At 40.8% G+C, this 13508-nt stretch overlaps 1 protein-coding gene across 1 annotated transcript; it reads right to left on the reverse strand.

Moving 5' to 3' along the window:
- Nucleotides 1-157: 157 nt before the first annotated feature.
- LOC139941773 (aquaporin-9-like) lies at nucleotides 158-10633 on the reverse strand. The gene is made up of 7 exons (XM_071938388.1): nucleotides 10109-10633; nucleotides 6783-6909; nucleotides 5449-5586; nucleotides 5060-5178; nucleotides 3056-3273; nucleotides 2414-2559; nucleotides 158-1515 (listed from the first exon to the last, which is right to left on the reverse strand). The coding sequence occupies exons 1-7, from the start codon at nucleotides 10190-10192 to the stop codon at nucleotides 1454-1456; spliced, it is 894 nt and encodes a 297-aa protein (XP_071794489.1). The 5' UTR covers nucleotides 10193-10633; the 3' UTR covers nucleotides 158-1453.
- Nucleotides 10634-13508: the final 2875 nt, after the last annotated feature.

Raw genomic sequence — 13508 nt, forward strand, 5'->3', positions numbered from 1 at the left:
TAGGTATGCGGCGGGGTGGAGGGAGGGGCGGGGGGAGGCTGTCATTCCTCAGTAAGACTCAAAAATTGTCAAAATTTACAAAAAAATCACACAACTAAAAGAAAAAAAAAAAAAAACTACGTTCGAAATTCAAAAATATTTGCATTATTATTCCCAGTCATCAGATTAATGTTGGTTTACATACATCGATCATCTACCTATAAATTATTCATTACACAAATTGTATTATACAATAGATGTGTAAACACATCCATAGTAATTTGATGACCTCACCCCCCCCCCCCCCATAAAAAGGGGGTGGGAGGGGCTTCTATCTGCAGCGTTAGCCAGTACTATTCAATTGGGGTGGGGTGGGCACAGGAGCATCCTAATCCAGATAGAGTGAAGGGGGGCAAGTGCCCCGGGCCACGGTGGCTAAGCCCCCCCCCCCCCCCCTCTCAAACGTTCACGCAAACCAAGTTTAACGTAATAAGAAAGTTTCTGAGAATCTATGAATGTTTTAGTTACATTTAAAGCTAAAACCCTTTAATTCTGGTAACTTCAAACTAGATTCATAAAAAGTAAAAACAACAAAAACTCTGAAGTTTAGTAAATGATTGCAAGACTTTCTGAAATATCATTACTACTTATGAACTATTTGAGATACATAACCTGCCTGCAAAAAAAAAAAGATTTAACACTTAATGTTCGGGCTCAAGAACAAACATTGACAATCACGTATAAGACAGATCCTGATAGACCTTCGCTTGCTTTAGGCGTGAAAGAAACTTACGGATGTAAAAACAAAAGTTATCCTGACCTTTTGTATAAATTCATTAATAACACGACTCTGACTTTCATTAATAATCGCCCTCGTCGTATTATTATACACTAACTTAAAAGCTTGAGTACATCATAAGTATAGTTCAAAGGCACTGGATACTAATGGTAATTATTCAAAATATTTGTTAGCATCAAAACTTAAATACTTGATAACGAGCAATGGAGAGCTGTTAACAGTATAATATAATCGAGAGAAACTGTTACCTCTGAAGTAACGCAGTTTTTGAGAAAGAGGTAGTTTCTTACTAAATAATATTAAAATGCTTCAGGGCTAAAGTCTTGTATTATTTTAAATGCATCTGAAAGCACACAATGGTGTTGTTTCTTTAAATGTTGAGTCAAATGCAAAAATTATGCTGGGATACACCGAGTGAGAAGACTGGTCTATGACCAAAGATGTCCTGTGCCTGCACTTCATGGGTCCGAAATTCCTAAACACACAACACAGTTTCGATAATAAAGTTAGCACAAGAAAGGTCTATATCTACACTATACCATTTTTATAATAAAGTACAATCTAGTTTATTATACGTTATAGAAATTGTACACTGCCAATACACTTGTTTAACACTCCGGGTGTGATAGATAACACCACTTGTACACGCCCACGTACCGTCGCCGATGTCTTCAGTTACATCGGGTTGTTGTACGCGACCTCGCTGTCCCTCTGCTTCATCGAGACGTTTGACATAGCTGTAGTTATAAACAGGAACATAATTACATGAGCACCGATAAGCTATTTTAAGATTTTAAGGAAAATTTTAATTTCCACACCTGAAAGTCTTATAACTACTTAATTGGTTGTAAAGCAACACGCCTGGAAGTGTTGTTCACATTGTTCAGCATTTTATGATCAACTTGGTGATTGGGTTTATCTTACATCTTGTAATGAAACCAATGATGCCTCATTATAAACTTAATCAATGTAGCCAAACCTGAGAAAAACCCGAGTGTGAAATGGATGCTACAAAGACCAACAATAGATAAATCCTTACTCGTCATCAATAAGTGGTTCATTACCAGCATCGATCAAAACGATTTTTTTGAATAGTTGCAAGAATGATTTCTGATCCAAGCTTTAGTTCATAATTGAATGCAGTTAAGTTGTCCTCGATGTACAACGTGCAATCTCACCAAGATCCAGAAATCAGAAAACAGAAAGCCCGCTACGTTCGTTCATTACAGTAACAATCGTGTCTCTTTTTGCCTAGCATAGATCGGAACGTTGAGTGTGTATGACCGCGCAACACCAATGGTCTTGGAACCAATACTAACCCACCTCCGGAGATGGGCTGAATTGGGTATGAGAGGGCATGCACAGCAGAGGGACCAGACACAGACTACAAAATTGAACGCATCGTTGATACGGTGTTTCTGTATATCTCCAAACACATTGCGCATGCGCTAACTAGCATTCAAACTTGACCACTACTGAGACCAGCATGAACCTCGATTATTTGCGGTAAGGTCTATGAGCCAAACAAAACAGTGCACTCACAAACGGCATACACCCAATTGACGGATGCGTGAAAACAATATAAAGCCAATGAATATGAGGCTTTATTTCAAAGGGAAAAAATAATAGATTTACCATAATCTTCGTCCAGCTCAGTCATCGGTATTTCATCCTCTGGTGTATGATGGAGTTCCACACAGAGAATGTACGTCATAGCGCCCGCTATTGCCCCGAGGCAGGGCCCAACTATAGGAACCCACCACCAATGTATTCCATTGGGTCTGAAACATTTTAACAAATAAATAACCAACGTTGTAAATGACACACATACATGGACAAAAATCGTAAAGAGAGAGGGTTTGATATATCAAATAAGTATTTGAAAACTATGGCGAAAAACAATACAATGTTAGATTTCATGTTAACAAGTTCAAAGTGCTTATCTAATTCTAACCAACCCGTTGAAAAGGTAAAACTGATGTAATTGCTTTTTGAGAATGATTACAGTTTTTTTTTTAATTAAATTTACCGATAGGAAAAGTTTAGCCTGTCAGTAATCATTTTTACTTTCTCTGATTTGATTGAAAAGGCTGAGAGAAACTTTGACATTTTTTTTTGAAGGATATTTTTGAACGTAATTACTTCTTGCTTTTTGCTTCAGGATAACCTACATTTTAGTGAGATACTCCCATAAGGGTTCGCCTTAGAACAAAATGCCCTCGTCTGTGGCATGGAAAAAGACGATAAACAAAGACAACAACATGACGGTTGACTTACACCCAAACCTCCACCCCCCATCCAGCGATGTACGTGAACAGCCTCGGTGCCAAGTCACGGGCCGGGTTGATGGCGTAGCCGCAGTTGTACCCGAATGCCAAGCCGATGCCTAGCACCGATAACCCCACCATCAAGGCCGTCATACCCTTCGGTGCTCCGTCGTTGCGTTTATCAGTGACGGCCAAGACGCAGCACACAAGCAAACCGGTGCCGAGAATCTAGTTGAACAAAATAATAATTTTACATTTAGACTAATTTATAATCAATTTTTGATACTATTGTTAACATCCAAATGGCAACTTTGAAAGCTTTTTAACTTTCAAATCAAACTTTGTTATCAAGATTTAGCAAGAAGTTGACCAGCACCATCATTATACCCCCCCCCCGGCACACACCCATTTCAAGCAAAGCTGGTATCCGGTGTGTGACAGGCGACTCTGTCCCTTGGAGATTCTGCCCCTACCCCCCCCCCCCCCCTTTACCCAAATCCATGCGGCGAACTGTGTACAAACTTCTTCTAACAGCGCCCTCTTTTGAATCTTCATCATTCAGCCCACGTCAATTTTCTGTCAATATTCCCTTGTGGGCTCCAGGTTGCACACAAAAATTCCCTTTTGGGTCCATTGTTCCAGTGTCTAAATAGTATAACCCACAAGGGCGCTCCCGTTAAGCTCTTAAATCCCGTAAATCAAGGTTTTCTCCTTGTCAATTTATTGTTTGAGCTTAGTTTTTAATTCCTCATTAGTTTGTGTACACGAAAGCGAAGCAAGGACCCCTACTCTGTCAATCAACCTGGGGCTGAGTTCACAAAGAGCTAAGATTGATCTGAACTGCAAAATCGATCGCAGTTGCTAAAAGTAAAGTGTGATCTCGCACAATGTGTCTTACGAAAAGTTTTATTAATTTGTGAAATCTGCGCCGTATTCCTTAAAATCCTGGATTCCAAAGGGTAGACAACCCCGCCCATGTTAAACGACCCCTTATTCGATAACTTTTTGTATTGTTATTTTATTAGTTAGACGTCAATGTCTCTACGCAGTTTTCAGCAATTATGTGCTCATGACCGAGAACAAATTGATATACCTGGTAAGTCTGCTGCTCTACCTAACATTTCAAAAATATCCCATTTGGACCGGACGTTCTCGGTGTTGATTTGTGGGTCTTCATACACCACCCACCACCACATTTTAATATCCATAAGACTACAGTTGCCAATTCAACGATGAGCCCAGGTGAAAAAAAGGATAGAAAAATGAACGTGGACAAGTTTTTAGTGTGTATTTTAAGTACCTGTCATAGGTGATTTGGTCCCCCAATGTGTGTACCCCGTCATACAGTAAAGTAACATGGGCTGAAAGCATTTTTTTACACCACTTGATTGGTACCTTCTGCCACAGTTTCGGGCGCTTGTAAACTTTCGTTCATCTAGGATCAACTCTTCGGTGGTTGGTTCGTAATGTAATCAACTCATAAACAAACTTTATATCGATGACTGAATCATGAACAGTGAACTCTAGTGGTTGGGCTTCATTTTTGAGAAAGGGAACTGACTCAGCCTGAACATGTGACGTCACACTTCGAGGCTATGTTTACCTCGCATCAATTATAAAGTTTTATGTTTATGGTCCAAGAAATTCGCAGATAGAGCAATGTATATAATGTTTGTACATAACACCAAATCTGTCCACAGGGCATGTCTATGTGTGACCTAACACTAACAGGCTGGTGTAAAGTCTAATGCAGTTGACTCCCGTGCACAAAGTTGTTTATGGAACCCCACATCGCCAAGCAATGCCTCAAATCCCGTTTGTATGTAAACAGTATAGTTCAGTTTGATTAGACACCAAGTAGGGCCACCATAGCAAAGTCACCAGAAGAATGATTTACATCGCGCTAAAGACTGGGTGGGGTTGACCGTAAATAACTATGTGACAAATCAGGGTCGTTTTACGTTTACCAAAACTCCAGTTGTTTACGATGCTGTAATAAAGCATTAAACTATACCTGATCACCAAGACCCGTCTGTAAACTGAGGAAAGGCTTCGGGTAGGTCGCCCATATACCGGCTGTACCGTTCTCGCCCAGTACCTGTCTGACACCACCATCGAAATCATTCAATGCGTCTATTTATAAGAGAATCGAAAAAGGGGGACAAGAACATCATTTCATAGATGGCAACGGGATACAAACAATTCTGCGGTTTCGCAGTGTAAATATTAAATAATTAAACACAACGATTAAAAGTTCATAATTTAGATTCATTAAATAAAATGTAAACTGAATTCGGGTGAAAAGTGATTAAGGGCGGGAACTGACTCGAGCAGGCTGGAGGTCACTCTCTGGCGTTGTCCACGATCCTCGAAAGTGTGACGTCAGATAATGTCAGTGCTTACCCAGATAAACGCCATAGAGAGCAGCTGAAGCTGCGAATGAGCCCAACATTTGTGCCACGATGTAGTGTGGAACTTTCTTCCAGCTGAATTTACCGACTACAGCGAGGGCCAGTGAGACAGCAGGGTTGATGTGTCCTCCTGGATGGGTTACAATCAACAGAAAACAATTTAAGGTTCAGTTTTTCTAACATTCAAAGTAGTAGTTAATACATTTTATAGGAGCACTTATACCATTTTCAAGTTAACTTGGTATATCAAGGTGCGTTTTCATTATTATTGTCCATTCTCATAAGGAACCATACTCACTCCTTACTCTTTGCTCTAACCATCTCGTTTGGCTACGAGCAGCACTGGCAACAAAATAGCCGCAGAAGTTGCTAATTATGCACATTAAAGGAACACGTTGCCTTGGATCGGTCGAGTTGGTCTTTGAAAAGCGTTTGTAACCGTTTTTTATAAAATGCATATGGGTAGAAAGATGTTGTAAAAGTAGAATACAATGATCCACACAAACATGCCTCGAAATTGCGTGGTTTTCCTTTTACCTCGTCGACTAACACGTCGGCCATTTATGGGGGTCAAAATTTTGACTCCCATAAATGGCCGACCATGTTAGTTTGCACAGTAGAAGGAAAACCACGCAATTTCGAGGCAAACTTGTGTGGATCATTGTATTCTACTTTTAAAACATCTTTCCAACCATATGCATTTTATAAAAAACGGTTACAAACGCTTTTGTTTTGACCAACTCGTCTGATCCAAGGCAACGTGTTCCTTTAACATAACATCTTTACTCATTACGAATCGTTGTATAATTGCAAACATAAAAGTCACTCATCAGATGCAGTACACGAGTTCCCTTCGTATGATTCTAATTTAACATGTTCCAAGATTGTTTTCACCAATCTGACAACCCCAAACGAAAAGAGGGGGTGGGGGGGGGGGACACACCTAAACAAATGGAAGGAAATTACTCACTGGCCCAACAGTCAGATTCATGGGGTGTCGTGGCCGAGTGTTCTATGGTGGCTATAGGGCTGTTGGTGTAGTGGTGTGTCTTGCTTCACCTTCAACCTCTGGGACCCCGGTTCGACCGAGGGAACTTTGTGGTTGAGTTTTCAGTCCCTGCATGACTGCGCGATTTTCCCTTGAATAATTTTCTTGGGTTTTCTTCCCACATTTACAACTAAAACTTCTCTCCATTCGGTTCTTGGCTGGTAGATAAGTTCGCTTTTATGAGATTCCTTGATGGCGTCACAACCAGAGTCAATAATTGAAATAACAAAATGAAATGACAGGGAATTCGTTAAAAACAACAACAGAGAGGGTCATACCTGAAACTCCTGCCGATGCATATACACCCATTGTGACTGCAACAAACCATCCTAGGTTAATAGAGAGAAACTCCCCGTACTCTTTCCCGCTTAGTACGCTCTGGGCTACGTTGCCATCTCCAAATAACTGTTTTTCAAATATAGTAAGATCAGCATTAAAACATGTTGCAAAAAGTGGCGTTTGTGTAGAGGGCCGGGTTCACGTGGCCCAGCCCACCCCCTCCCTCGAACAATGTGCCAAAAATTATACGTCTCGGGATCTCGGGAGAAGTACTACATGGTTCTCTCAGCGTGTTGTTTTGTTGTTGTATGCTTGCTTCGCGGAGCAAGCAACGTGGCTATCAATCATATTGAACATATATCGTGTTGCTTATATATTTTAAACGAACACATTAATGCGAAAGTTCGCCCTAAATAAGGCTAAAAGCAACCCTTGATAAGGATAAAACTAAGGAACCTTAGTAAATTGTGAACATTAACCATGGGGAGATGCATGTAGGAATTGGTTTTCAATCAATTCTGATTATTATACCATCCAGGGTCTGAACTACGGCGTAAACACAAGGAGCAAAGGTTGAACAGGTTGAGTTCACCGACAGTGAACCTATCTCTATATTATGGTGCACCGACCAAAATTACTATACTCCCATAGCATACAGTGCAAAATGCTGAATATTAAAAAAATACACGAAAAACAGTTTTTTACACTAAAGGCACTAGTAATAATTGACTCTTGAGCGTTAATACTCTGCTCCATTTATGGCGAGTCACTTGCCCGTCGAGTTTTTGATCGTCCAAACAAAAACACCCCTAAAACCAGTTTATTTCAAAACGTCCGAGCATCATTCTTGAAAAAATGTTGCTATCTCCCGGCAAATGTAAGAACAGGGCCTATATCATCAAAATACCTCAAGTTGGAAGTCAACAACCCCCAGGTCACAATTTGGACAACATACAATGTACCCCTTTGCTTTGGGCTCTCAAAATCTGTCTAGAATTGAGTATTTCGATGGCCTATACAAACAAAGAGCTCGACACTCGGTTTGCTCCCGATTTCTGATGTAACGGTGCGCACCCGTAATCCCGACTTACAGAAATATTTAGATCTTGATGACCTCCGATAGTGTGGTATGCCCCTGCACTGTTTATGGTTTATACAGGTCGTGATATAACAACGCTATCAATAGTTATCATCTATGTAAACGGTAAATTGCAAATATTGTACAGGAATGAACAATCGTCGGATGGGTGGTTGGTGACTTGATTTGTTGAGTGGAAGCCCTTGCAATGAGAATCACAAGTCAACATGTACAAGATAGGCATTAGGCCTACATCAAAACAAACATACATAGTAGGTGCCTTCAGCTGCGTTACTTTTTTTGCTGTCTTTAGTTCAGGGCCTATGTCATCCAAGATCCCTCAAGTTGGATTTCAACAACACCAAATAATTTGTAAAATGTGTACACTGTATCCTCTGTTCTTGAGCTCTCAAATACGTTAATATAATTGAGTATAATTGAGTATTTCGATGGCCCACGCAATAAAGTGTATGTTAAGTATTGTTTTTTGAAAACTTTTCGATAGTGCAAATCCTGTATTAACTTAGATGTGTACAATAAAGTACCTTGAAAATAATAATTCATTTCGAAAGATGGTCGCGTTTTTTAGATAGCGCCGCAAAACCGGAGGGAATTATGTCCAGGCAGTAGAATAATTCTGCCAATATAGGAAACACAATCTAGGAAACACTCCACACTTGAAAGCATATGCTGGTATATTTTTTAACAAAACCGCATTACTTAGAAGTGGAATGTTTCTGCGAATGCTTTATATAATATTTGAAAGTTATAATGTTGACTCTTATCAAACAGTTTTTATCGCATTAAGTTTAAAGAGTGATTACCAAACGGACACATTCCCTTTATTCTAAAAACCCCAAAGAAACGAAGGGAGCAGCTGTCATTGTAAAAAAAAAATCAGATACCTTTTTTTCTGAGCGTTTCAGCAGTTGGGTGCCACTCACACACACACACACAAAATATTACGAGGGAGAAACCCAGATGAGGTCTCATTTTGCAAATCCTAACGGTACCAAATAGTCTGATTAAGGCCAAAACCCGGCTTTAAAGGCACCGGACATTGTTGGTAAATTACTCAAAATAGTGAAGTTGTACTTGAATGGTAACAAGCGATGGAGATATGTTGATAAAAACATTGTGAGAACTCCCTCTGAAGTAATAGTTTTTTTAGAAAGAGTTTTTTTTTCACTCAAATACTTTTGCATTCTGAAAGCACACAAAAGTGCAACAAGGGTGTTTTTTTCTATGATTCTCTTGCAACTTCGATGACCGATTGAGCACAAATTCTCACAGGTTTGTTAGTTTATGCGTGATTATTCTGGGATACACCAAGTCAGAATACTGGTCTTTGACATCTTCTTATATACGTAACTTCCATCGACCATCGGGGTTATTATACCAACAATCATTTCATTCATTTTTTTTTTCTTCAAAATTTAGAGTTGTTGACGACTGCTTTTACACAATTGCTGCTATTGACTACCGTACCATATGGCGCTCCAAACATCGATATGACCCTTTTATATGGTCAGGGTCAGCTTTGGGGGAGGGGCACATACCCCTCATCAGATATGGTGGTATAACGTTAGATAAGGCACTTGTTTATATTGTCCACACTCAACGAACTAGAGAGGGGCAAGGTGCATTTAGTAAACTTGAAAGTCAAAACGTGTAGGACTACAATTTATTAACGAAAACAACATTTTATACAATAAAAAAAATTTAAAAAAATAAACAGAATGTGAAAACACCCAGTAAAAGGTTCTTATTGTCATGGAAGTTCTTCATATTTGAATGTGATTTATAATGTCGGGGGCAAAAAAGAAAACATGACACAAACTTGTTGTGGAGAAGTCATATCGTGAGAGGAAACGCACTTTAGGTAAAACCCACGCAGCCACGTATGGGGTCTGAAAACCAAATCCACATGCAAGGCCGGTCCGGGCTCGAACCAGGGGCACTTTCCTTCTGCACATTATAATTGCTTGCCATCATCAAAAATGTTCCCGGTGATTCGTGTGTGGATTCCTTTTTTGTTTTACTCGATATAGAAAATGAACAAGTTTCCTATTATATTGAAAAACCGCACTGCGACAGTGGCAATATCTTAAAGTGCTGAAGGGGGGGGGAATGCGATTGGGGTTCACAGTTGAAAGGCATGGAGCCAACCTGAGTTATTGAAACACAAGCAATCAGCGAGTCTTGACACGAAAATGAAAATTATTCCAGTCTTCTATTCGCCCTTACCATTAGCAGAAAAGTTCCCAGAAACTCGGCTAGAAACTCCTTGATCCACTGTTGTTTTATTCGTAGATACCGTGACCACGCCATAATCGTTCCGCCCGGTTCAACTTGTAGATTTCACTCCGAAATCAACACTTCCACTGCTCCGGTCCGATGAAACTTGTTATTCCACACTTCAAAAACCCACCCCGAAATCAATCAACTCGCGATTTTGCAGGAAAGGTTTCCTATGCCCAAACTGGCGCTCAAAGCAAAGTTAACTTCCCAACGCTACCTTCACGACACGGTGACTTACTCTGTTGGGTATTTGCAATTTAATTGCTATAAGCACACCTATAGATCCATTCCAAGCGAGACTCGGTCTCCTTTTTTGACAGAACTTCCTCACCAAACAAGATGGCTTTTAAGAAGACATAATTCAATGTCTCTTATAAATCGCCGAAATGTTTATCAGTGGACCAAACAAGGACGTCGCTGAGTAATAAGAGCGTAGTTCACCTTCCCTAGTGTCACCGAACCTCTGCCCAAAGTGCGGGCCAAAGTTGGTGTATATCGAGAGCGTGGTTAACGTACACAGAGCCACTACATCACTGGCCAAAGTACCGACCAAAGTTTGTGTTTGTTTTTGTTTCGCCCTCTTGTTGACACTCGACATCGTTCGGAATCTAACCAACGGGACTCTAAGCCCGATTATCGGGGTTCACTTATATATACTAAATCCCTATTATCAAAGTTGATGGCCAATATTGCAAAAAGTTATTTCATTCCAATAAGCTTGAAAATAATGTATTTTGCTGACAATTAAAAAAACGAAAATTGTGTATGTTTTGGCAGCCATTCAACTTTCGAGGTATGCTCCTTTGAACAGGTAAAACTAACAAGACCCCATCTTCATCTTGAGCGAAACAGAACCCATTGCATGTGACGTCACAAGACAGCACCCTCGCTGATTAGATCATAATTGCCGAGAGTTGTGCACGGCAAGAGGACAAAGACAGGTACTTGTTTTTCAGAACCAGTGATTTTATATAGGAAATGTGTTTTTGATTGGCCGATGTGAGACTTTGCAGCGGCACTTTCGGACGTCTGCATTATTTGCCCTTGTTGGTGAGATACATCAAAAGTGTATTGCGCCCTCAGCCGATCACCCACCGGAGAGCGGATAAGTGACCTAGAGCATAAGCGGTACATGAGCGGTACAAGGTGTTTTTTACACACAGAAATATGTCCACAAACTACCAAAACAGCAAATCCTGACTGGGTTGCAATCCACCATTTTGTAACATTTAACATTCCATTTTCTTGTAAATAATATTTGAGTTTATATAGCGCTTTTTCACTCCCAAATGGGTGTCTCAAAGCGCTTCAAATTATTACCCCTGGTCACTGGGCCTTAATTCACTCCTTAAACCATATCAGCTCCCTGGGGAGTATACAGCCTCGTGCAACAAATGCGCTACTCGGCTAAATCAATCACAAGAACCATCTCTGCCCTCACAGGTCCCCATTTACCCCTGGGTGGAGAGAAGCAATAAAAGTTAAGTGTCTTGCTCAGGGACACAAGTGTCACGACCGGGATTCGAACCCACACACTGCTGAACAGAATCAGCAGAGCTTGAATTCGGTGCTCTTAACCGCTCGGCCACGACACCCCATAAATAAATTATTTAGCACAGTGAAAAATTTAAAGGAAACTATCACCGGATTAAAAATACTAATCTCTATCACACTGAATGTCATTTACAAATTATTATAAACCGTCAGCACACCATAAAACACAGTAAACACACCTCAACCACCGTCAACACACGATATAACACCGTCAACACACCATAAAACACCGTCAACAAACCTAAAACACCGTCAACAAACCTAAACACCGTCAACACACCATAAAACACCGTCAACACACCTCATCCACCGTCAACACACCATAAAACACCGTCATCACACCTCAAACACCGTCAACAAACCTAGAACAGCGTCAACACACCTAAAACACCGTCATCACACCTCTAACACCGTCACTATACCATAAAACACCCTCAACACGCCATAAACCACCGTCAAGACACCATAAAACACCGTCAACGAACCTAAAACAGCGTCGACACACCTAAAACACCGTCAACACACCATAAAACACCGTCAACATACCTCAAACACCGTCAACACACCATAAAACAGCGTCAACACGACTCAAACACCGTCAACATACCTCAAACACCGTCAACATACCATAAAACACCGTCAACACACCTAAAACAGCGTCAACACACCTTAAAACACCGTCAACATACCTCAAACACCGTCAACATACCTCAAACACCGTCAAAATACCATAAAACACCGTCAAGACACCATAAAACACCGTCAACACACCATAAAACACCGTCAACACCGTCAACATACCTCAAACACCGTCAACACACCTCAAACACCGTCAACACACCATAAAACAGCGTCAACACACCTCAAACACCGTCAACACACCTAAAACACCGTCAACATACCATAAAACAGCGTCAACACGACTCAAACACCGTCAAAATACCATAAAACACCGTCAAGACACCATAAAACACCGTCAACACACCATAAAACACCGTCAACACCGTCAACATACCTCAAACACCGTCAACACACCTCAAACACCGTCAACACACCATAAAACACCGTAAACACCGTCAACATACCTCAAACACCGTCAACACACCTCAAACACCGTCAACACACCATAAAACAGCGTCAACACACCTCAAACACCGTCAACACACCTAAAACACCGTCAACATACCTCAAACAGCGTCAACACACCTCAAACACCGTCAACATACCATAAAACACCGTCAACACGACTCAAACACCGTCAACACCGTCAACATACCTCAAACACCGTCAACACACCTCAAACACCGTCAACACACCTAAAAACAGCGTCAACACACCTCAAACACCGTCAACACACCATAAAACACCGTCAACATACCATAAAACAGCGTCAACACGACTCAAACACCGTCAACACACCTCAAACACCGTCAACACACCTTAAACACCGTCAACATACCTCAAACACCGTCAAGACACCATAAAACACCGTCAACATACCATAAAACAGCGTCAACACGACTCAAACACCGTCAACAAACCATAAACACCGTCGAGACACCATAAAACAGCGTCAACACGACTCAAACACCGTCAACAAACCATAAACACCGTCAACACACCTCAAACACCGTCAACATACCTTAAACACCGTCAAGACACCATAAAACACCGTCAACACACCATAAAACACCGTCAACATACCATAAAACAGCGTCAACACGACTCAAACACCGTCAACAAACCATAAACACCGTCGAGACACCATAAAACAGCGTCAACACACCATAAA

This window comes from Asterias amurensis, chromosome 9 (genome assembly GCF_032118995.1).
Source record: "Asterias amurensis chromosome 9, ASM3211899v1".
Classification (NCBI taxonomy): domain Eukaryota; kingdom Metazoa; phylum Echinodermata; class Asteroidea; order Forcipulatida; family Asteriidae; genus Asterias; species Asterias amurensis.